Source organism: Rhinopithecus roxellana, chromosome 8, assembly GCF_007565055.1.
Source record: "Rhinopithecus roxellana isolate Shanxi Qingling chromosome 8, ASM756505v1, whole genome shotgun sequence".
NCBI lineage: Eukaryota > Metazoa > Chordata > Mammalia > Primates > Cercopithecidae > Rhinopithecus > Rhinopithecus roxellana.
The window spans coordinates 42251395-42275432 of record NC_044556.1 but is presented as its reverse complement, the minus strand read 5'-3'; the positions used below and the strand labels follow the sequence as shown (position 1 = coordinate 42275432).

At 48.0% G+C, this 24038-nt stretch overlaps 1 protein-coding gene and 1 long non-coding RNA gene across 3 annotated transcripts; both read right to left on the bottom strand.

Annotated features, from left to right (window-relative positions):
• Positions 1 to 1894: 1894 nt before the first annotated feature.
• LOC115899045 lies at positions 1895 to 10944 on the bottom strand. Its single transcript, XR_004058649.1, has 3 exons — positions 10383 to 10944; positions 8909 to 8912; positions 1895 to 1937 (listed from the first exon to the last, which is right to left on the bottom strand). It is a non-coding gene; the product is annotated as an uncharacterized LOC115899045 (long non-coding RNA).
• Positions 10945 to 11413: 469 nt separating this feature from the next.
• Positions 11414 to 23788, bottom strand: PMVK (phosphomevalonate kinase). Of its 2 annotated transcripts, XM_010364681.2 has the most exons (5): positions 23377 to 23788; positions 19263 to 19326; positions 15627 to 15779; positions 13018 to 13147; positions 11414 to 11943 (listed from the first exon to the last, which is right to left on the bottom strand). In XM_010364681.2, the coding sequence occupies exons 1-5, from the start codon at positions 23469 to 23471 to the stop codon at positions 11807 to 11809; spliced, it is 579 nt and encodes a 192-aa protein (XP_010362983.1). In that variant the 5' UTR covers positions 23472 to 23788; the 3' UTR covers positions 11414 to 11806. The 2 variants fall into 2 exon arrangements, with proteins under 2 accessions (XP_010362983.1, XP_030792356.1); XM_030936496.1 differs by lacking the exon at positions 23377 to 23788 and having other exon boundaries at positions 11417 to 11943; positions 15627 to 15660; positions 19263 to 19315.
• Positions 23789 to 24038: the final 250 nt, after the last annotated feature.

The window sequence follows — 24038 nt, the reverse complement described above, 5'->3', positions numbered from 1 at the left end:
CACATACATTTTCTTCATTGTTACAAACATGTATTGAGACCTACTGATAGGGTTTGGATGTTTATCCCCTCCAAATCTCATGTTGAAATGTGATCCCCAGTGTTGGAGGTGGGGCCTGATGGGACGTGTTTGGGTCATGGGGCCAGAACCCTCATGAATGGCTTGGTGCCATCCCTGTGGTAATGAGTGAGTTCTCTCTCCATTAGTTCACAGGAGAGCTGGTTGTTTCAAGGAGACTGGCACCTCCTCCTGTCTCTCTTGTTCCCTCTCTCGCCATGTGACATGCCTGCTCCCCGTTTGCCTTCAGCCATGAGCAGAGGCTTCCTGAGGCCTCATCAGAAGCAGAACAGATGCTGGCGCCATGCTTGTATAGCCTGCAGAACTCTTTTCTTTATAAATTATTCAGTCTCAGGCACTCTTTTATAGCAATGCAAAACCGGCTAATATACCTCTACTATGTGCAATGCACCAAAGACTCAAAAGAAAAAAACCTTTCCTTACTTGCTCACAGCATGGTGGAAGAGTAAGAAAATGTACACTGTGGAGCATTCTGGGAATGGAAGTGGAGTGCCCCTTGCTCTGCTCAAGTTGTAGTGGTCCAAGCCCAAGCAACTAGGAAGGGTACTTTAGGCAGCGTGAATGGCGCATGCAAAGATACAGAGGCTTGATTGCTAAGGCAACTTTTAAAAATTTCTCTCTGAGAATTAACTTTGGTAAGTTTTAGAATTATTACATTACAGGACTACTTTTCCTGGACATAAGATGTCTCCTTCACCAGAGTTTAGTACCGAATTCCCTTTAGTTGTTTCCAAAACTCAAATCCACTTTGGGGTATGAGAATTTGGCATAGTCGAGGGCAGGTCCTCAAAGCAAAGAGGAGCTCCCAAAGCCATTTGATAAAGCAACAGCCCTTAAGTGTCTCAGCCCAAACGCCCAAGGTGACTACTTTAGGTTGCAGCAGACAGTTGGATGTACAAGACCATTTGTTCCCATCTCATTATTCAATAATGCTTTACCAGGAACAATAAAATGCCAGCTTTTTTCTGTTAAGACACGTCCATATCTCTGCCTCGGAGAATGCCAGGATTTGAATTTCAAAAATGAAGACAAAAAGAAGAAAGAAAATATCCAAAAGCATCCAGGAAAAAAAAGGAGGTTACCTTCAAAGGAACAAAAGTCAAGGTGACCTCATACTCTCCAGAGAGTGGAACCAGGTCATGAAACTTATGCCAACCAAGTCATTGTCCAAATATAGAGGCAAGAGAATGTCATTTTCTCATACACATAGGTTCAGAAAGTAGATCATGGCCGGGCGCAGTGGCTCACACCTCTAATCCCAGCACTTTCGGAGGCCAAGGCAGGCCGATAACTTGAGGTCAGAAATTCGAGACCAGCCTGGCCAACATGGTGAAACCTCATCTCTACTAAAATACAAAAATTAGCTGGGTGTGGTGGCACATGCCTGTAATCCTAGCTACTCAGGAGTCTGAGGCAGGAGAATCACTTGAACCTGGGAGTCAGAGGTTGCAGTGAGCCAAGATCATGCTGCTGCACTCCAGCTTGGGTGACAGAGTGAGACTCTGTCTCAAAAAAAAAAAGAAAAGAAAAATCATCTACATACCATTTTCTTTTCTTTTTTTTTTTTTTTTTTTTTTTGAGACAGAGTCTCGCTCTGTCGCCCAGGCTGGAGTGCAGTGGCCGGATCTCAGCTCACTGCAAGCTCCGCCTCCCAGGTTTACACCATTCTCCTGCCTCAGCCTCCCAAGTAGCTGGGACTAGAGGCGCCCGCCACCTCGCCCGGCTAGTTTTTTGTATTTTTTAGTAGAGACGGGGTTTCACCGTGTTAGCCAGGATGGTCTCAATCTCCTGACCTCGTGATCCGCCCATCTCAGCCTCCCAAAGTGCTGGGATTACAAGCTTAAGCCACCGCGCCCGGCCTACATACCATTTTCAAAAAAATTTTTGAGACACATCAACTATCTGGAGCGGAATCAAAATACAAAATTCAAAAATGGGAAAGTTGAGGTACTATAAAAGTATTGAAAGTGAGCAATAAACCAGTGAAGTCTAAATTATAAATTGTAAATTTAGTTTAAAGGTGGATGTTAGTCATTTTTATGAAATTCTAGAACAGGCTAAACTAATCTATGGTGAAAGAATTCAAAACAATTGTTTCTGGGAGGGCAGGGATTGAGTAGGAAGAGTTGAAAGGAAACTTTCTGAAATAATGAAAATGTGTTCTATCATGATAAGGGTTTGTGTTATACAGTTGTGCTCATTTGTCAAAACTCATTGTACTGCACTCTTAAGATCAGTACATTTCACTGTATGTGATTATACCTGAATTTTACAAATAAATACCTTAACAATATTGAGCCAGGTGCGGTGGCTCATGCCTGTAATCTCAGCACTTTGGGAGGCTGAGGTGGACGGATCACTTGAGGTCAGGAGTTTGAGACCAGCCTGGCCAACATGGTGAAACCCCATCTCTACTGAAAATACAAAAATTAGCCTGGCGTGGTGGCATGTGCCTGTAATCCCAGCTACATGGGAGGCTGAGGCACAAGAATTGGTTGAACCTGGGAGGCAGAGGTTGCAGTGAGCTGAGATCACACCACTGCACTCTAGCCCAGCAACTGAGTGAGACTCCATCTCAAAAAAATAAACAATATTGAGTCTTCCAATATATGAATATGGTATAATCTCTTTGCTTATTTAGTCTTTTAATTTCTCTTAGCAATGTTTTGTCATTTTCAATGTACAGATTTTATGTCTTTTATCAGATTTATCCCTATTTCATATTTTGATGGTATTGTAATTGGCATTATTTATCTCAATTTGACTGCTCATTGCTAAGAAATAAATATTGACTTTTGTATATTGATCTTGCAACTTTATTGAGCTCACTTATAAGTTCTAGTAGCTTTTTTGGAGAATCCATCCAATTTTCTACATAGATGATCATGTCATCTATGAATAAAAGGAGTTTTATATCTTCCTTCCCAATTTAGATGCCTTTTATTTATTTATTTATTTATTTATTTATTCTTCTCTTATTGCACTGGCTAGAACCTCCAGTAGAATGTCGAACAGGTGATGAGAATAGACATCACTGCCTTATTCCCAGTCTTAGGGGGAAGACATCTAGTATTTCACCATTAAGTGTGTTGTTAGCAGTAGGGCTTTTACAGATATTCTTTATGAGACTGAGTATATTCCATCTACGTTAAGCCATTTTCGCATTGCTATAAATACTTGAGACTGGGTAATTTATAAAGAAAAGAGGTTTGATTGGTTCACTGTTCTGCAGGTTTTACAGGAAGCATGGTGCTGGCATCTGCTCAGTTTCTGGGGAGGCCTCAGGAAGCTTACAATCATGGCAGAAGGCAAAGGAGGAACAGGCATGTCACATGGCAAGAGTGAGTAGGAGGAGCAAGAGAGAGGGAGAGTGTGGGGAAGGTGCCACACACTTTTTTATTTTTTATTTTTTTAATGAATTCAGACAAGTTCTCACTATGTTGCCCAGGCTAGGCTGATCTTGAACTCCTGGGCTCAAGTGATCTTCCTACCTTGGCCTCTGCCACACACTTTTAAACAAACAGATCTCGTGTGAATTCAGAGCAAGAGCTCACTTATGACTAAGTTGATGGCCCAAGCCATTCAAAAGGGATCTGCGCCCATGATCCAAACACCTCCCACGAGGCCCCAGCTCCAACACTGGGGAATACATTTCAACATGAGATTTAGGTGAGGACAAATATCCAAACTATATCACCATCCTAGTTCAAGCTTGCTGACAGATTTTATCAAATGTGAATACAGGATTTGTACCAAATTAGTCATTAGGAAAATGCAAATAAAATGCCAATGAGGGCCAGGCGCAGTGGCTCAGGCCTGAAATCCCACCACTTTGGGAGGCCAAGGCAGGCAGATCACTTGAGGTCAGGAGTTCGAGACCAGCCTGGCCAACGTGGTAAGACCCCCATCTCTACTAAAAATACAAAAATTAACCCAGCATGGTGGCATGTATCTGTAGTCCCAGCTACTCAGGAGGCTGAGGCAGGAGAATCACTTGAATCTAGGAGGCAGAGGTTGCAGTGAGCTGAGATCATGGTACTGCACTCCAGCCTGGGTGACAGAGTAAGACTCTGTCTCAAAAAAAAAAAAGTCAATGACATACCACTACATACCTTTATAACAGCTAAAAGGTAAAAGACTGATTATTTAAAGTATTGGTAAGAATGCACACCAACTGTAACTCTCATTCGCTATTGGTGGGAATGTGGTACAACCACTTTGGAAAACAATTTGGCAGGGATTTCTTAAAAACTTAAAAAATAAGCCAGGAGCAGTGGCGCACACCTGTAATCCCAGCACTTTGGGAGGCCAAAATGGGCGGATCACGAGGTCAGGAGATCGAGACCATCCTGGCTAACACGGTGAAACCCCGTCTCTACTAAAAAATACAAAAAAAAAAAAAACTAGCCGGGCGAGGTGGTGGGCGTCTGTGGTCCCAGCTACTTGGGAGGCTGAGGCAGGAGAATGGCGTAAACCCGGGAGGCGGAGCTTGCAGTGAGCTGAGATCCGGCCATTGCACTCCAGCCCGGGCGACAGAGCGAGACTCCGTCTCAAAAAAAAAAAGAAAGAAGTTAAGAAGTTAAAAAGGTAGGCCGGTCGCAGTGGCTCATGCCTGTAATCACAACACTTTGGGAGACCAAGGCGGATGGATCACCTGAGGTCCGGAGTTTGAGACCAGCCTGACCAACATGGTGAAACCCTGTCTCTACTAAATACAAAAAATTAGCCAGGCATGGTAGCCGGTACCTGTAATCCCAGCTACTTAGGAGGCTGAGGCAGGAGAATCACTTGAACCCAGGAGGCAGAGGTCACAGTGAGCTGAGATTACACCATTGACTCCAGCCCAGGCAACAAGAGCAAAACTCCATCTCAAAAAAAAAAGTTAAGGCTGGGCACAGTGGCTCACGTCTGTAATCCCAGCACTTTGGGAGGCCAAGGTGGGCAGATCACCTGAGGCCAGGAGTTTGAGATCAGCATGACAACATGGCGAAACCCCCTCTCTACTAAAAATACAGAAATTAGCCGGGTGTGGTGGCACATGCCTGTAATCCCAGCTACTCGGGAGGCTGAGGCAGGAGAATCATTTGAACCCGGGAGGCAGAGGTTGCAGTGAGCTGAGATCACGCCATCACACTCCAGCCTGGGCAAAAAGACCAAAACTCCGTCTCAAAAAAAAAAAAAGAAAAGTTAAAAAGATGGCTGGGCATAGTGGCTCATGCCTATTATCCAAGCACTTTGGGAGGATGAGGCAGGCCTCAGTCTGGCAAACTCCTGGGCTCAGGAATGCTTGAGCCCAGAAGTTTGAGACCAGCCTGAGCAACATGGAGACACCCTGTCTACAAAACACAAAAAAATTTAGCTGGGCATGGTGGTTTATGCCTGTAGTACCAGCTACTCGGGAGGCTGAGATGGGAGGATCACTTGAGCCCAGGGGGGTCGAGGCTACAGTGAGCCATGATCATGCCACTGCACTCCATCCCGAGCAACAGAGTGAGACACAGTCTCCAAAAATAAAGTTAAGCCAGGCTCAGTGGCTCGTACCTGTGGTCCCAGCACTTTAGGAGGCTAAGGCAGGCAGATTGCTCGAGCCCAGGAGTTCAAGGTCACCCTGGGCAAACAAGGCAAAACCCAGTCTCTACAAAAAAACAAAAAGTAGCTGGGCATGGTGGCAGGCACCTGTAGTCCCAGCTACTCAGGAGGCTGAGGCAGAAGAATCGCTTGAGCCCAGGAGGTGGAGGTTGCAGTGAGCTGAGATCCTGTCACTGCATTCCAGCCTGGGCGACAGAGCAAGACTGTCTCAAAAACAAAAGTCGGCTGGGCGTGGTGGCTCATGCCTGTAATCCCAGCACTTTGGCAGGCCGAGGTGAGTGGATCACCTTAGGTCGGGAGTTTGAGACCAGCCTGACCAACATGGAGAAGCCCCGTCTCTACTAAAACTACAAAATTAGCCGGGCTTAGTGGTGCATGCCTGTAATCCAAGCTACTCAGGAGGCTGAGGCAGGAGAATTGTGTGAACCCGGGAGGCAGAGGTTGCGGTGAGCCAAGATTGCATCATTGCACTCCAGCCTAGGCAATAAGAGCAAAACTCCGTCTTAAAAAAAAAAAAGTTGAAAAGATATTTACCTGAGAGAAATGAAAGCACATGTCCACACAAAGACTTATACATGTTGTACATGAATGTGTATAGTTGCTTTATTTGTCATATCCAAACACTAGAAACAACCCAAATATTCATCAACAGGTGAACTGGTAAACAACTGGTATATTCATACCACATACCAATAAGAAAAAGGAATGAACTATTGATACCATCAATTTGAGGTGGATGAACCTCAAAATAATTACATTCAATGAAAGACACCAGACAATAAAGAATATATACTGTTCTTTGTATAAAACTTTATTAATCTTTTTTTTTTTTTTTTTTTTTGAGATGCTGTATGGCTCTGTCACTCAGGCTGGAGTGCAGTGGCACGATCTCAGCCCATTGCAACCTCTGCCTCCCTGGTTCAAGTGATTCTCCTACCTCAGCCTCCCACGTAGCTGGGACTACAGGCATTAGCCACCACACCTAGCTAAATTTTTTTATTATTGTTTTTAGTAGAGACGGGGTTTCACCATGTTAGCCAGGCTAGTTTTGAATTCCCGACCTCAGGTGATCTGCCTGCCTTGGCCTCCCAAAGGGATTACAGGCATGAGCCACTGCTTCCGGCCAAATTTTACTATTCTTTATATAAAATCCTTGAAAATATGAACATCCATAGAGACAGAAAGCAGACCAGTGGTTTCTTGGAGGTGAGGGTGGAGAATCAGGGAGAGGTAAGAAGAGGAATTACAAGGGGACATGAGGAAATGTTTGAGAGTGATGAATATGTCCATGGTGATTGTACTGTGGTTTCACATATGTATACATATGTCAAAACTCAGTAAACTGTACTTTTTTTTTTTTTTTTTTGAGACGGAGTCTTACTCTGTTGTCCAGGCTAGAGTGCAGTGGGGCCATCTTGGCTCACTGCAACCTCCACCTCCTGACTCAAGCGATTCTCCTGCCTCAGCCACCCAAGTAGCTGGGATTACAGGCACACACCACCACACCCAGCTAATTTTTGTATTTTAGTAGAGACAGGGTTTCACCGTGTTAGCCAGGCTGGTCTCGAATTCCTGACCTCAAGTGATCCACCCACCTCAGCCTCCCAAAGTGCTGGGATTACAGGTGTTAGCCACCGTGCCCTGCCTAAATTGTACATTTTAAATATATGTAGTTATTATATTTTAATTATAGTTCAATAAAGTTGTTTAGAAATATAATGATAAATTCTTAGGCTGTTAGTGTTATAAATCATGATTAAATAACATCTACATACATTCATGGGTAGGTAATAAATTTAAAAAAAAAGAAGTAGTAAAATAACAGACACATAATATTAAAAATAACTTGGCCAGGCATGGTGGCCCATGCCTGTAATCCCAGCAGTTTGGGAGGCCAAAGTGGAAGCTTTGTTTGAAGCTAGAAGTTCAAGACCAGCCCTGGCCACATAGCGAGACCCCATCTCTACAAAAAAAATTTAAAATTAGCCAAGCATGGTGGCGCGTATCTTAGTCCTAGCTACTCCAGAGGCTGAGGTGGGAGGATCACTTGAGTCCAGGATTTGGAGGCTGCAGTGAGCTATAATCATGCCACTGCATTCCAGCCTGGGTGACAGAGGGAGACCCTGTCTTAAAGAAAAAAATAAATAAGTAGCTTAATACTCTGATTATAACCACAAAGTTAGCAAAGACTATAGGTTGAGTATCCCTTATCCAAAATGCTGGGGACCAGAAGTGTTTTGAATTTCTGATTTTTATTTTAAAATAGTTGCATTATACTTGCCAGCTGAGCATCCCAAATCCAAAAATACAAAATACAAAATGCTCCACTGATCGTTTCCTTTGGGAAATGTCTTGTCAAGGCTCAAAAAGTTTTGGACTTTGGAGCATCTCAGGTTTCAGATTTTTGGACTCGGAACGGTCAACCTGTAGCAGTAGGTGGGGAGAATGTCTTGAAATAAAAAGCAGCTAAGGCTCTCACCATAACATATGGTGTCAAAAGTCAGAGTTATTCTTGGTTTTTATATTTAGGGAAATATCAGTTAAAAAAAATATGGGCTGCGCGCAGTGGCTCATGCCTGTAATCCTAGCACTTTGGGAGGCCAAAGCAGAAGGATCACTTGGGCCCAAGACTTCAAGACCAGCCTGGGCAACACAGCGAGACCCCATCTCTAAAAAAAAAAAATTTTTTTTTTAATTAGCTGGGCATGCTGGTACACACCTGTGGTTGCAGATACTCAAGAAGCTGAGATAGTAAGATCACCTAGGCCCAGGAGGTTGGGGTTGCAATGAGCTGTGATTGCACCACTGCACTCCAATCCAGGCAACAGAGCAAGACCTTGCTTAAAAAAAAAAAAAGAAAAAATTATGAGGCTGGGCGCAGTGGCTCACGCCTGTAATCCCAGCGCTTTGGGAGGCCAAGACGGGTGGATCATCTGAGGTCAGGAGTTCGAGACCAGCCTGGCCAACATGGTGAAACCTCATCTCCACCAAAAATACAAAAATTAGCTGGACATGGTGGCGGGAGCCTGTAATCCCAGCTACTCAGGAGACTGAAGCAAGAGAATCGCTTGAACCCAGGAGGTGGAGGTTGCAGTGAGCTGAGATTGTGCCACTGCACTCCAGCCTGGTCCAGCCTGGGTGACAGAGTGAGACTCCATCTCAAAAAAAAAAAAAAAAAAAAAAAATTATGAACTTCGAATCCAGCAGACACTGGGCTTCCTATTTTAAGAGGCATCAGTACCAACCTGTCACAACGTAGACAGACCCACTGGCTTCCCAAGTCATAATCCTGTGACTCCTCTAAATACCCAGAGCCAAGAAAGCAGGGCAGCACCCCTCCTGGAGGACACAGGAGACCTACCAGTCCCTAACCCCCTGTCTGCATCAACCCTAGCACCACACTTCATAGGTTCACATCCATCCGGAGCTTTGACCCTCATCACCTATGAAGGCAGGGATTCACTGGCTTCCAAACTGAGAAGGTACCACCACATTCCCACGTGCTGAAGACACCCCCCTCAAGGAAGGTGACAAAACCCAGGGTTTCTGGCACAAGTTTGAACTCCATCTCCCCAGCTGCTGTGGCTAATCGGTCCCCAAGTTCTGTGGCACCCACCCTGTCTAGGATTCTTTCTGAAAGGTAAACTCCGTGATTGCAGGGCCCATGTCTCTCTTATAGCTGTGTCCCTAGCTCTGAGAGCCACAGCAGGTGCTCAGGAAGTGGAGGTGATTGAATGCATGGTTAGACAGGACCACAGAAGACATGCTGGAATCAAGCAGGTAACGATGCCATACAGTAGGTGTTTCCTCACCTCCAACCCGGAGGTTCTGACTAGGCTCCTGTGCCCAGAACCTCTGCTCCCCTTCAGGCAGTGAGCCAGTTTCACTGATGGGAATATGTCCAGTATCAGGTGGGTTGGGTCCGAAACAAGGTTGAATGCCACCACTGACCCATCTGCTTTCCAGTGACCCTCTCTCCATCAGCCTGTGCTACTTCTTGCTTGGAATATTGCAGAAGCCTCTTAGCTGGCCCCATGGACTCTACATTCTCCCTGGTTTGATTGTGTCCTTCCTGCCCTTCTTTTTTTCTCAGAGACAGTCTCACTCTGTTGCCCAGGCTGGAGTGCAGCCTGGGCAACAGAGTGCACTCCACTCCAGGAGTGGAGACCTGCCTCCCAGGTTCAAGCAATTCTCCTGCTTCAGCCTCCTGAGTAGCTAGGATTACAGGCACCTGCCACCATGCCCACCTAATTTTTGTATTTTTGGTAGAGACGGGGTTTTACCATGTTGGCCAGGTTGGTCTTGAACACCTGACCTCAAATGATCCACCCTCCTCGGCCTCCCAAAGTGCTGGGATTACAGGCATGAGCCACCCCACCCCGGCCCCTTTATACTCGTTAAGGTTTGTAACCCAAAAACTTTGCCTCCCACATTCATCAGAGTTGGCCCCAGTGACTTTTGGACATTTTCATGACTGGGATTGTTCACAATCATTTGCTCCAGCTCCAGAGAGGGATTTCCAAGCAGCAACAGCAGTGCCCCTGGGACAAGGGGTCAGTGCTCACCCTGGCACGGCAGGCCTGGGGTGTCATGGAAGCCCACCCTCCTTCCAAAGAACTGAAGTTGTCTTTGGCACTGCCTCCAGGTTCCTGGGCACCTGGGGGGTGTCTATTTCTGATAGAGATCAAGAGCTCCTTAAGGAATAGTCCTGTGACCTGTTCATCTTTATGTCCCCAGTGCCTGGCACCCAGCAAGGATGATGGCAGCAGAGCAGAGGAGATCTGGGCAGAAATATACAAAATTCAGTTTGGGTCACACTGAAACTGTAATTTCTTTGGCTGTCCCCTTATCTGTGAACACAATTTGTGGGAGGATTACGTAGCCAGGGCCAGAGTTGGAGGGCTTAGGCTTGGCCTGGGGACAGCAAGGAGCTTTGGGACTTTGTACCACACCCATAGGAATGTGCAGAAGGGGACTGGTCAGGAGTCTAGTGGCCTGGGTTCCACGCAGCACTGACACTTACTAAGCCCTCTAACCCTGGAGAAGCTGTTTCACTTCTCTGAGTTCTTGGCATCTGCTAAATGTAGATGAAAATCCTATCCTCGCCCATTTCAGGGGGTGGCTATGAAGAATCTAGAAGAAATTTGGAAATTATAAAAGGCTATATAAATTACAAGGGCAGGGTCAGGCATGGTGGCTCACACTTGTAATCCCAACACTTTAGGAGGCCAAGGTGGGAGCATTGCTTAAGTTCAGGAGTTCAAGACCAGCCTGGGCAACAGAGCAAAACCTTGTCTCTACTAAAAATGAAAAAAATTAGCCGAATGTAGTGGTGTGTGTAGACCCAGCTACTTAGCAGGCTGAGGCAGGATTGCTTGAGCCCAGGAGGTCAAGGCTGCAATGAGCTATGATCACGCCACTGCATGCCAGCCTGGGTGACAGAATAGGACCCTGTCTCAAAGGAAAAAAAAAGGGGGGGAGGGAGCACTTGCTGGTGGCACTTTCTGTGGATCACAGCCTTTCATGGGGCTATCCCAGAGAGTAAGGCCCTCAACCCAATCCCACCTCCAACATAAACAGGCCTGTTGCCTGTGGGGTGCAGCATAAGTCAACCTCTGCAGGATACATTCTAGCCAGGTGGGAGGTGGAACAAGGACCCCCTCCCAGCCACCATGACACCCTAAGGCCTTCTAAACCCCACCCAAGCCAGGTTGGCATCAGGGAAATGAGAGATAAGCAGCTCTGAGAGTGTGCTCCAAAGAGGTTTATTAGTATCCACACTGGGGAGCCCTGGGTTCTTGCCCAGAACAAGGGGCTAAGAACATCCAGTCGGGATGCAAGGCTGCCACAGGCTGAGGGGACTGGCGCTGGGGAGACAGCAGGGTTTCTCCTTCAAGCACAGCCAACTCACCCTCCTTTGCCCTTGGAGTCTCCTCCTGAAGAGCATGGCTGTCTTCCCCATGGAGAAAATGAGGTCTCCAGACGTTTCCTGCCTTGCCCAACATCCACCAACCCCCTCAGAATCTAGATCCCCCTCTGTCTGTTCCTCACCTTGGCCAGGATCAGGGGACCCCTCATCTTGCAGAGTCAGCCCCACCCCCACCGCAGCAGGCCCCAGCTGACTCCTAGAACCTAGCAACTACAGTCTGGAGCAGATAAATTCTATCAGGTTCTCCAACTGCTCCTCCAAGCGCTGTTCATCTCCATGGTTCTCGATGACCCAGTCAAAGCCCCCAAAGTTGTCCAGGCCACATTCTGACTCAGCGTCGTCCACCCCTGTGAAGGAAGCATGGCGAGGTCAGGCCCCAGCCCTCCAGACAGACACCAATCTTCAAGGCCTGCTAGCCCCAGCTGGAGTGGGCCCTCCCGGCCTCTCCTCTGCTACCCCAGAGCTAAGGGCTACTCACCCAGAAGGCACCTCCCTACCCCTGAAACACTGTGATGGCAGGTTCAGCAGCCCGCAGCCACCTGGGCCCTCCAGCTGATCCCTCCTGACTTAATTCTTCACTTGCTACTGCCTACAGAGGGTGAATCCGGTCATCTAAAACCACACACAATTGTGTTTTCATTTTCTGTCAAGCTGGTTGTGTCCTTTTCTATCCCTAAATCTGTCCAATTCAGTCCCCGCAGGAGGCAGCATGTGCCAGAGTTAGAAGCAGAGGGTCAGGAGGCCAGCTCCTCCTCTCACTCTTTGTGACCCTGGGAAAGAGACTTAACCTTTCAGGCCAGGGCCTCATCCGACCATGGGTAAACTAATAACAGCATCTACCTGCTGAATCTGTTTTGATGGTAAAGTGAGACAGTGCATATAAAATGCTTAGCACAGGCCTGGACCATGTGAGTGCCCCAGAAATGAGGAGCATTAGCAGTGGTCATACCCATTGGATCTGAACTGCTCCAAGTCACAGTGATCTAGGGCAGGAAGGAAGCCTGAGTTGTGTTTCTGAAGCCCACAGAGCGGGTCCTGGGCTTGCACCATTGAAGCTCCCAGCAGAACTTACTCTCCACTACTAACTTCTAACTCCACTACTGTGTTAAAAAGAAGTGAGCTTTGTCAGGTTTGCCCCTGACCACTGTCAGCCCCTACAGGGCTGGAAAGCAAAGGTGAAGAACCATGGGGGTGGGTCCCAGCCAGACTACCAAAGCAGCCCACTGGCCATGAGAAGATAGCCTAGGTTAAGCCAAGAGAACCTTGACCCCCAGGACCTCCTCCACCATGCTACTCCCTAATCAGGAGGCCTCAGATCCTCCTTTACCATCCCTCACTCACTTTCCCCAGGCCTGCCAGGGAGACAAACCACATGGTGGGTAGCCTGTGTCCTCCTGTGCCCTACACATGGAGTGGCTCACCTGGCGTGAACACCCAGCCCCGCTGCTGTCGGCTCTGCTCCAACGCTACAACGCGGACAGTCTGCGTCATGGCCCCATAGGTCTCCCGAAACCACTGGATGTCAGACACTCTCCGTGTGTCACTCACCAACTGCAGGGGAGGGACACAGGTGACCAACAGGACAGGATGCTAGAAGTGAGGGGAGGTGGGGGACTCCAGAACCCAGGGCAGTGTGGGGTGTGGCTCTACCCCACATCTTCATGAGCAAGTCAGCAGCTAGACTCGCTATTCACGGATTCACTCATTCACTGAACTTACGCCACTGAGTGCTGACTACATGTCAGGCAGTGCTGCTGACAAGTTCATTCATCCAATTAAGCAAGTATTATAGCAAGTACCTACTGTGTGCTGGGCACTGTGCTAGGTGCTAAGGTTAGAGTGGTAAGCAAAACAGACCCTGTGCCTGCCCTCTCAGAGCTTACAGTCTAGTGGGAGACACTGAACAGATGTTCAGTGATCAAATAACCATGTGATTAAAGTGTATGTCAACAAGTGTCTCAACCTCAACACGGCTGAGACTCAACTCCTGATTTCCTCTCCAATCCTGTTCCTCCCAACCTTCCCTGTCTTAGAAAATGATAATTCTATATTTGTCCACCTGCTCAGAACAAAATCCTTGGTATAGTCTCTCACACCCCACAGCCAACCCATGGGCAAATCCTGTTGGTTTTCTCTTCAAAATATATCCAAAATCGACCCCTTATTTCCACTCTACCTTCACTTCCCTCTGCGCTCCAACCATAGTCATTTTGTCTGTTACAGAAAGGTCCTGGCCAGGCGTGGTGGCTCCCACCTATAATCCCAGCACCTTGGGAGGCCGAGGTGGGTGGATCACTTGAAGTCAGGAGTTTGAATTTTGCCATATGGCAAAACCCCGTCTCAACTAAAAATACACAAAAATTAGTTGGGCGTGATGGCACATGCCTGTAATCCCAGCTACTCAAGAGGCTGAGGCATGAGAATCGCTTAAACCCATGAGGCATAGGGTACAGTGAGCCAAGATCGCGTCACTGCACTCCAGCCTGGGTGATGGAGTGAGACTCTGTCTCAAAAAAAAAAAAAAAATACTCCACCCGGTCCCTGTGCTTCTGCTCCCATCTTCCCCACCGCAGCTAGGGCCAGCCTTCTCAATCTTAAATCAGATCATGTCTCTCCTCTGCTAAGAACCCTGTAGTGACTCCCCATCTCACTCAGAATAAAATCCCAGCTCTGCCAAAGGTCTTCCCTGGGAAGTCTGACCTGACCTCCCACCACTCACCCTCACCCACTCTGGCCACCTGGCTTGTCCTCAGACACACCAGGCACACTCACCACTCAAGCCTCTGCACTTCCTCCTCTCTCTGGAAAGCTACTTCCCCAAATATCCATTCAGTTATCCTTTATTTCCTTCAGGTCTTCCTCAAACATCATATTAGTGTGGCCTTCCCAGGCACCCTTAATAAAACATCAGCACTTCCCTATCTCTCCTCATATCCTAGGCCTACTTTATTTTACTCCTTAGTATTTACCTCTGCCTGATATATTCTGTATTTATTCTGTGCCTATCTCCCCATCACCCTCAGCTGTAATGTAAGCTCCCTGAAGGAAGAGACTTCATTGCATTTTTGCACCAATATATCCCCAGAACCTGCAACCACACCTGGCAGAAGTGGATACTCAATATTCACTGGCAGAATGAATGAGGAAGAAAAAGGGTAGGGTGATATAGGAGCACCTGCCAGGGAGCACCAGTTAAGACTTGAATATTAGGGAAGGCTTCCCTGTGGAGGTGTCATGTCAACTGAGCTGAAGCTAACCAGGGAAAGAGAGAAAGAAAGGGCAGTCCAGACAGGTGGAAGGGCATGTGCAAAGGCCCTGATTCCAGAAGGAGTTCGACTGACTTGAGGACCAAGAAGGCCAGTGTTGCTGCAGCTCAAGGAGTAAGGAGGCTAAAAAGGTAGCAGAAACTGGATCACACAAGGCCCAGAAGTTCATGTGAAGGATTTTCATTTTGTTCATGAGAACAACGAGAAGCCACCAAAGTATTCTAAACAGAAGAGTGACGTCACTTGGTTCATGTTTTTAAAAGGTCAGTCTGGGCTGCACGCAGTGGCTCACATCTATAATCCCAGCATTTTGGGAGGCTGAGGTGGGTGGATCACCTGAGGTCAAAAGTTCGAGACCAGCCTGGCCAACATGGTGAAAACCCATCTCTACTAAAAATACAAAAAAACTGCAATCCCAGCTGCTTGGGAGGCTGAGGCAGAAGAATCACTTGAACCCAGGAGGCGGAGGCTGCAGCGAGCCAAGATTGCACCACTGCACTCCAGCCTGGGCGACAAGAGTGAGACTCCATCTCAAAAATAAATAAATAAATAAATAATAAAATGTCAGTCTGGCTGCTGTGTAATGAATAGAACACAGAGGGCAAGAGCCACAGCTACAGACCAGTGTGGAGGCTACTGCGATTGTCCAGGCCAGAAATGGTGGGGGCTTGGGCCAGGACGGTGGCAGTGGAGACAGAGAGAGATGGACACAGCAGAGAGCTCGGGAAACAGGTGTTCTTCATGCTGCCATGGAGCCCTCTTACCCAGATGGGCTGAGAGATGCCCTCCACAATCTTCCTGCAAAAGAAGCCTGGGTCAGCCTGGCGTTTCTCCTCTCCCCAGCGGATCATGTCCTTTCGAAAGGCCTCCTTGTAGGTGCTGGCGTCCAGGAGTCTCTGGAAGTTCAAGCCATGCTCCTGCCCAAAGGACATTATGTCTATGTCACCAGCCTTTCAACCTCAGTGGTCTCTCCTAAAACAGCAGAAGAGCCATCCCTCACCCTCACCTGCCTCTCCCAAGGCTGATGCAAGGATTAATGAGGTTTCAGCCAGAACAAAGGTCTGCAAGGGAAAGAGCCCCAGCAACTAAGAAATCCTGATCACTGGTAGACAGAAGAAAGGTCTGGGGATAATCCAGAAATTGTTTCAATTTGTCTTTGAAATGTGTGGCGTGGTTTCTCTTTTGCAAGTTTTACCTTCCCAATTATTTCCGGCTTAAACTAATCCTGAAATTAGTTTGCATCTCCTGGGCAAAGTTTTAGCCTTCAACTAAAGTGGGAAATCTGAGGGGAAAAAAAAACTCCTGCACTCCATGTCCTCCCACTAGCATTGTTTGTCCCCATCCCAAATCCCACGGAGATTGTGTCTCCTTCCTCTCCCCCTTATCCCTTCCCATCCCCAAATTCCTGGTGCCTTTGCTGAAACAGCATCACTCCATTTAGCTCTGGGCACTTACGTGCAAGGCTTTCCACACCCAGAGGACCCCCCAGGCAGGAGAGGCTACTCTGACCACCTGGGGAGCTCCTTTCTCCCCTTCTCAAGCAGAGGGGTCCATCTAAAGGGATCCAGGATAGGAGGGGTCTGAAAAGCATCACCCAGTTCAGGTTCTGGCTCCTCCATGAGCTCACTGCAGCAAGACCTTCTCCCCTCAGGCTCTCAATTTCTTGATCACCCACCTGCTCCCCTTGCTGCAAGAGGAGGTCAGTAGCCACCTCCTGCTCCTGAACTGGTTTCCCTCCAGGAATATCGTGGTCTGCTTGTCGTTTATATTTTCCCTTGTGACTTAGGAAATCAATGCATGAACATTTCTTTTTGTTTTCCTTTTTAATGGGAGTAGGGGATAGTGGTGCTGGACTTCCACAGAGCAAGGGCAGTCTGGCCTATCAGAATCTTCCATGGAGGTTTTAAAAATGCAAATTGGGGCCGGGCACGGTGGCTCACGCCTGTAATCCCCCAGCACTTTGGGAGGCCAAGGCAGTGGGGATCATGAGGTCAGGAGATAGAGACTATCCTGGCTAACATGGTGAAACCCTGTCTCCACCAAAAATACAAAAAAATTAGCTAGGCGTGGTGGTGGCCGCCTGTAGTCCCAGCTACTCAGGAGGCTGAGGCAGGAGAATGGCACGAACCCAGGAGGCAGAGCTTGCAGTGGGCTGAGATGGCGCCACTGCACTCCAGTCTGGGCAACAGAGTGAGACTCCGACAAAAAAAAAAAAAAGTGCAAATTGGCCAGGCATGGTGGCTCACGCCTATAATCCCAGCACTCTGCACTCTGGGAGGCCAAAGTGGGCAGATCACAAGGTCAGCAGTTCGAGACCAGCCTGACCAATATGGTGAAACCATGTCTCTACTAAAAATACAAAAAAATTACCCAGGTGTGATGGCGCATGGCTATAATCCCAGCTGCTCAGGAAGCTAAGGCAGTAGAACTGCTTGAACCCAGGAGCTGGATGTTGCAGTGAGCCAAGATCGCGCCACTGCACTCCAGCCTGGGTGACAGAGCGAGACTCCATCTCAAATAAATAAAATAAATAAATAAAAATGCAAACTCCTGCTCCTTCCTCCTCCTGCCCCCACCCAACCCCACCAGTCTGACTCAGTAGAACAGAAGCAAGACCTATCTGTGAACTTTGGAAGATCGGTTTTGAAAGTGGTCCTGGGAGGCCTTTGGAAGTGCCTAGGCCCCACTAGGGAAGGCTCAGTGCCTTTCCCTTCACCCCTTCCTTCCTCCCATCTCCCCACCACCAACCCACCACCCTGCAGAGTCACTTCCAGTCTGTCTCCTGGATACAAAGAAATTCTGTATCCAGTTTCATTTGGGAAAGATTCCTGCTTAAAATTTTTGAAAACCAGCCCAGGCAAAGTAGCTCGCACCCAAATCCTAGCACTTTGGGAGGCCACAGTGGGAGGATCGCTTGAGCCCAGGGGTTGGAGACCAGCCTGGGCAACATAATGAGACTCCCATCTCTACAAAAAAAAAATTTTAACTTAGCCAGGCATAGTGGCATGCACCTGTATTCCTAGCTACTTGGGAAGCTGAAGTGGGAGGATCACTTGTGCCCAGGAGGTCAAGGCTGCAGTGAGCCATTATGCGCCACTGCACTCCAGCCTGTACTACAGAGCAAGACCTTGTCTCAAAAGGAAAAAAAATTAAATGACTTAATCTAGTTATTCTTACAATTCCTCAGGCTGCCACCCTATGAATGGGTCTGTTCAGCTGGTGAGAGATGACCCAATGCTTCCCATGGAGGCAGAGCTGGCACACAGAAGGGGGGACAATTCATTTTATGTGGTTCTGGAGGCCACACTCAGGCCAAGGGAGGGGCCAGAGCACATGTCCCAGAAGGGTGCACCTAGAGGCCAAGGGCAAAATGTGGGCAACAAGAGGGCTCCACACCATGTGGGAGGCTGATCTTGCCTTCCAGGTTCTCTTTCCGAAGTCTAAGATTCTGAGAGTTCCTATTGACTTATTTTTTTTATTCTATTTTAATGATCCTATTTTTTTTTTAATCCACATGGTTCAAAATTCAAAGATACACATTAATTTACAGTGAAAAATCTCTCTCTCACCCTGTCCCCTCCCTGGGGGCAACCAATGGTACAGTTTCTAACGTGTCTTTCCCACACAGTGCAGGAACACATCCCAGGCACCTGAAACAGTGCTGAACGTGAGACAGGCACCCCGTAAACACTTGTTAAATAGCCGAATATATGAGCAGATACACTTAGAATTCCTTTACAATTCTTGGTCACAAAGTGTCTCTTCAGTTTTAGACAAATGTAGCATTCTCTACACACTGTTCTACATCTTGGTATTGGCTTTTTTTTTCCCCCCACTTAATGATATATTTTGACATCTTATGGGACTAAATTTCTTTTTTGTGTGTTGTTGTTTACTTTAAAAAAAATTTTTTTTTAAAGAAACAGAGATGAGGTTTCACTGTGTTGGCCAGGCTGTTCTCTAACTCCTGGACTCAAGCAATCCACCTGCCTTGGCCTCCCAAAGTGCTGGGATTACAGGCGTGTGCCACTATGCTCAGCCTGTACTAAATTTCTAGGAACAAAGTTCCAGGGGCTGTGTCAGGCCTGCTGAGAGGGTGGTGTGAGGAGGCACAGTCAGGTCCTTACTAATCACACAGCATCAGAGCCGCCAACTCGAGTGTCGACAGCCTTTCCTGGGCACACCTTCTTGAACTCACTCTGAAGGGAGGGAGGCTATTAGGAAAGAAATATAAGCTGAAAATGCCCCCACAATGTCCACTCACAGAAAACCAAGAGCTGGCCACCACCCTGCCAGCAGTGGTGACGGGGATCATGCCAGTGACTCAGGCAGCAGCCACAGCTCCAAAGTCCTGGAGCCGGCCCCGCCCAACACACCGGATGCCACAGAGCACCACCTACCTGAGCATACTGCTCCTTGAGTGGACCAGAGAGCCGCAGAACAGCACAGACATCAGCTCCAAGTCTGCGGGACAGGGAGATCAGAATCCAGTTAGCCTAGAATTTCCAGGAGCTTCCAGGTCCCAGAAAGAGAGTCAAGAGGCGTGTGCTGAAGTCCCATTTCTACTACTGGTATTATGTAACTTTGGTAGGTCTCAGTGTCCCTGATCCTATTTCTTCATCGGAAAATGATGATGACACTTTCTGTTCTGTCTCCCACACAGGATTATTATGAAACTCTAATGAATATAAAAGAGCCCTGAAACAGGTAAAATCTATAAAGTGATAATTACAGTGTGAACAGGCACAGCAATATTCTGGCTGGATTTGGTTATTGCCCAGACCTAAACTAATTCTCTCACAGCCAGAGGTACCTGTCTCCACTGACTTGGTCACCATAACACATATCATTTATTCATTCACTAGTTGGGCGTGGTGGCTCACACCTGTAATCCCAACACTTTGGGAGGCCAAGGCAGAAAGAGTGCTTGAGGCCAGGAGTTCAAGACCAGCCTGGGCAACACAGTAAGACCCAGAGATACCAGCTCCACAAAAAAGTTTAAAAATCACCTGAGCATGGCAGCATGTACCTGTACTCCCAGCTACTCCAGAGGCTGAGGTGGGAGCATTCCTGAGCCCAGGAGTTCCAGGCTACAGTGAGCCACGATTGTACCACTGTATGCCAGCCTGAGAGACAGAGTGAAACCCTGTCTCAAAAAAATGAACTAAGAAAAGCAAATGTAAAAAACTGAAACAAAAGCCAGGTGTAGTGGCTCACACCTGTAATCTCAGCACTTTGGAAGGCTGAGGCAGGTGGATCACCTGAGGTCAGGAGTTTGAGACCAGCCTGACTAACATGGTGAAACCCTGTGTCTACTAAAAGCACAAAATTAGCTGAACATGATGGCGCATGCCTGTAATCCCAGCTACTTGAGAGGCCGAAGCAGGAGAATCGCTCAAACCCAGGAGGCGGAGATTGCAGTGAGCTGAGAGCCGAGATCGCGCCATTTCTCTCCAGCCTGGGCAACAAGAGCGAAACTCCATCTCAAAAAAATAAATTAAATAAATTAAATAAAATAAAAAATAAATAAAAATAACTTATTCATTATTTAATTTACTTAACCAACTTTTTTTTTTTTTTTTGAGACAGCGTCTTGCTCCGTTGCCCAGGCTGGACAGGCTGGAGTGCAATGGCGTGATCTCAGCTCACTGCAAGGCGATCTCAGCCTCACGAAGTGCTGGGATTACAGACGTGAGCCACCGCACCTGGCCTTTTTTTTTTCTCTTTTTTGAGACAGAGTCTCACTCTGTCGCCCAGGCTGGAGTGCAGTGGCGCCATCTCGTTTCACCGCAACCTCCACCTCCACCACCTCCACCTCCCTGCTTAACCAATGCTTTATTGGGTACCATATTTGGATCTAGGTGATACAAATGTGAATGATACATGCTTCCTGTCCTAGCCTCAAGATGCTCACAGATACACTTAATGCACGGGAAGACAAGTGTTTTTTGTTTTTGTTGTTTTTTTGAGACTCACTCTGTAGCCCAGGCTAGGTGCAGTGGCGCTACCTCGGGTCACTGCAACCTCCACCTCCTGGATTTAAGCTATTCTCCTACCTCAGCCTCCCAAGTAGCTGAGACTACCAGCCCCCGCCACCATGTCCAGCTAATTTTTGTATTTTTAGTAGAGAAGGGTTTTACCATGTTGGTCAGGCTGGTCTTGAACTCCTGAGCTCAAGTGATCCACCCTTCCCGGCCTCCCAAAGTATTATGATTACAGGTGTGAGCCACTGCGCCCGGCGATAAATGTTCTTTGTTTTGGTTTTTTAAGAGTCAGGGTCTTGCTGTCACCCAGGCTAGAGTGCTGTGGTATGATCACAGCTCACTACAATCTTGAACTCCTGAGTTCAGGCAATCCCCCCACCTTAGCCTCCTGAATATCAGGGATTACTGGCATGCACCACCATACCCAGCTAATTTTTTTTATCTTTTGTAGAGATGGGGTCTCACTATGTTGCCCTGGCTGTAAGTGTTCTTATTTTCATGTTTCAGATGAGGAAGTTGAGGTTGTGAAAGGAGGATTGACTTCCCCAAAGCAACACTGTAAGTAGTGAAGCCAGGATTGGTAAAATAAATATAAACAACATTTAGTTCCTGCACCTCTGCTAGGTGCCAATAATTATTCTAAGCCCTTCACGCACATTATCTCCTTTAATCCCTACAACCACCCTATTATTATCCCCATTTTACAAATGACAAAACTGAGACACAGGCCGGGTGCAGTGGTTCACGTCTGTAATCCCAGCACTCTGGGAGGCCGAGGCAGGCAGATCACTTGAGGTCAGGGGTTTGAGACCAGCCTGGCCAACATGGTGAAACCTGTCTCTACTAAAAATACGAAAGTTAGCTGGGTGTGGTGGCACACACCTGTAATTCCAGCTACTCTGGAGGGTGAGACGGGAGAATAGCTTGAACTCAGGAGGCAGAGGTTGCAGTGAGCCGCAACCTGGGTGCGCTCCAGCCTGGGTGACAGAGTAAGACTCCCTCTCAAAAAAAAAAAAAAAAAAAAAAACTAAGGCACAGAGTGAATGAGAGATGTGTACAAGATCACACACTAATCAACAGTGAGCCAGGGTTTGCATCCCAGCAGTCTAATTCCACAGCCTGTGCTTCTGACCACTATTTGACATCAGAGTTTGAAGGTGAGGAGAAATGCAACTTAGGAAAAGGTGGTGAGATACTTAGTGGTGAAAAATTCAGGTGGTGACCTCTGCTCTGGGCTCTCCCACCCCTGATATCCAAAAGCAGCTTCCTGGTATCCCCACCACATTGGCCTTCAAGAGGAGAGGAGCCCCACTCCAGTTTCTCCCCATCCTCTGCTCTCCTAGCCCAGGTCTCAGCAAAATGCTCCCGCACAGAAGATCTTGCTTTGACAGAAAACACTGTGCAAAAGGTATTATTATTTGGGGAGGCAGTCAGATAAAACAGAAAGAAACCAGTCCTTGGCGCAAGACAAAGCTGAATTTCTTTGAGTTTTTTTGTTTGTTTGTTTCAATTATATATTAATTGCTGAGATGCCCATCATGAACCACAAAGCTGAATTTGAATCCTGAATTTGCCACTTACTTTGCGACCGGCAAGGGTTTTTTATTGTTGTTAGCTTTGTACGTTATTTTATTTTACTTCGAGACAGGGTCTCAGGCTCTGCTGCACGGACTGGAGGACAGTAGCATGATTACAACTCACTGCAGCCCCCAGGCTCAAGTGATCCTCCCACCTCAGCCTCCTGAGTAGCTGGGACTAGAGGTGCTTGCCATCGCACTAGGCTAACTTTTCAATTTTTTTGTAGAGACTAGGGTCTTACTGTATTGCCCAGGCTGGTCTCCAACTACTGGGCTCTCAAGCGATCCTCGCACCTCTGTCTCCCAAAGCGCTGGGGTCACAGGCATGACCACCACACCCAGCCTGTTTAACTTTTTAAGAGCCTCAGTTTCTTCACCTGTGAAATGCAGATGCTAATAATGGCACAGAGTACCTAACAAAGAGGTGAAGAGAGTTTTTTTGTTTTTGTTTTTGTTTTTGTTTTTTAAGACAGGGCCTTGCTCTGTCGCCCAGGCTGGAGTGCAGTGGCGCGATCTCGCCTCACTGCAACCTCCGCCTCCCTGGCTCAAGCAATTCTTCCGCCTCAAGGTCCCGAATAGCTGGGACCACAGGCACGCGCCACCACGCCCAGCTACTTTTTGGATTTTTCGTAGAAGCGGGGTCTCGCCGCGTTGCCCAGGCTGGTATCCAACTCCTGGTACATAGAAAGTGCCTTGGTAGGAACCATTATTAATGCTTCTTAGACCTGCAGCTGAAGATCTTTGGAGAGATGGTCACCTGGTTCTTTGAGGCTCCCGTGTGTAGATTGCTGTTTTATGTAATGGTGACATTCCACTTTCCCCAACCCAGTGCTCCTCCTGCCTTGCAAACGGAGGACCCCTACTCCAAAGCTCACTCTGTGACACCCAAAAGCACTCCTCGTGTCACGCGATGCGGAGAGCTCCCCCTTCCACCTTTCCCGCCCCACGGACACCTGCTCTGCAGCGCCTCGGTCACGAAGTCTTTCCCGGATTTCCTCTTGCCGCTGAACAGCAGCACCAGCCGCGGGGCGCCTCCCAGCGGGGCCATGGGCCGCCACGCCTCGCGATGCCTGAAGCTGACACTTCTCCCTACCACTAAAATCCGGACGCCGCGCAGAATGGACTCGGCCACTGAGCGGAGCGGCACCACGGAGCAATCCCGCCCCTCCTCGCCATAGCTGCGAACAGGGCTGACCGTCCGCGACTGTGAGCTCAACTCATGTCCAAACAGATACGGGGAGAAAAGGGTGAGACCCGCGGAGAGAAAGGCGGTTCCTTCACACGGCAGCCTCCCCTCGTGAAGCTCCCCGACCCGAACTCACTCAGAACAGTCCAGCCCCGCCCAGAACCTTTGCTCACAGCCGGAACTGCTTAACTGACACCCGGGGAGGAACCGGACGCGACTACCTTCCTCCGAGGGGGGTGGCGTCTGCAATATCCTGAGGTGAACCCCATGTTCCCTTCCGCGCAGCCCTAAAAACTTTAGGAAAAGAAAATCTCTGGAGCGCGATCACGTTGGAGACGTTTTGGAAACTGCCTTTTTGCCTGTGCGTTATAGTGCATGCGCCTCAGGAAATCTGCGCGTGCCCCAGAGTGGGAATGGGTCTTCCTGGGG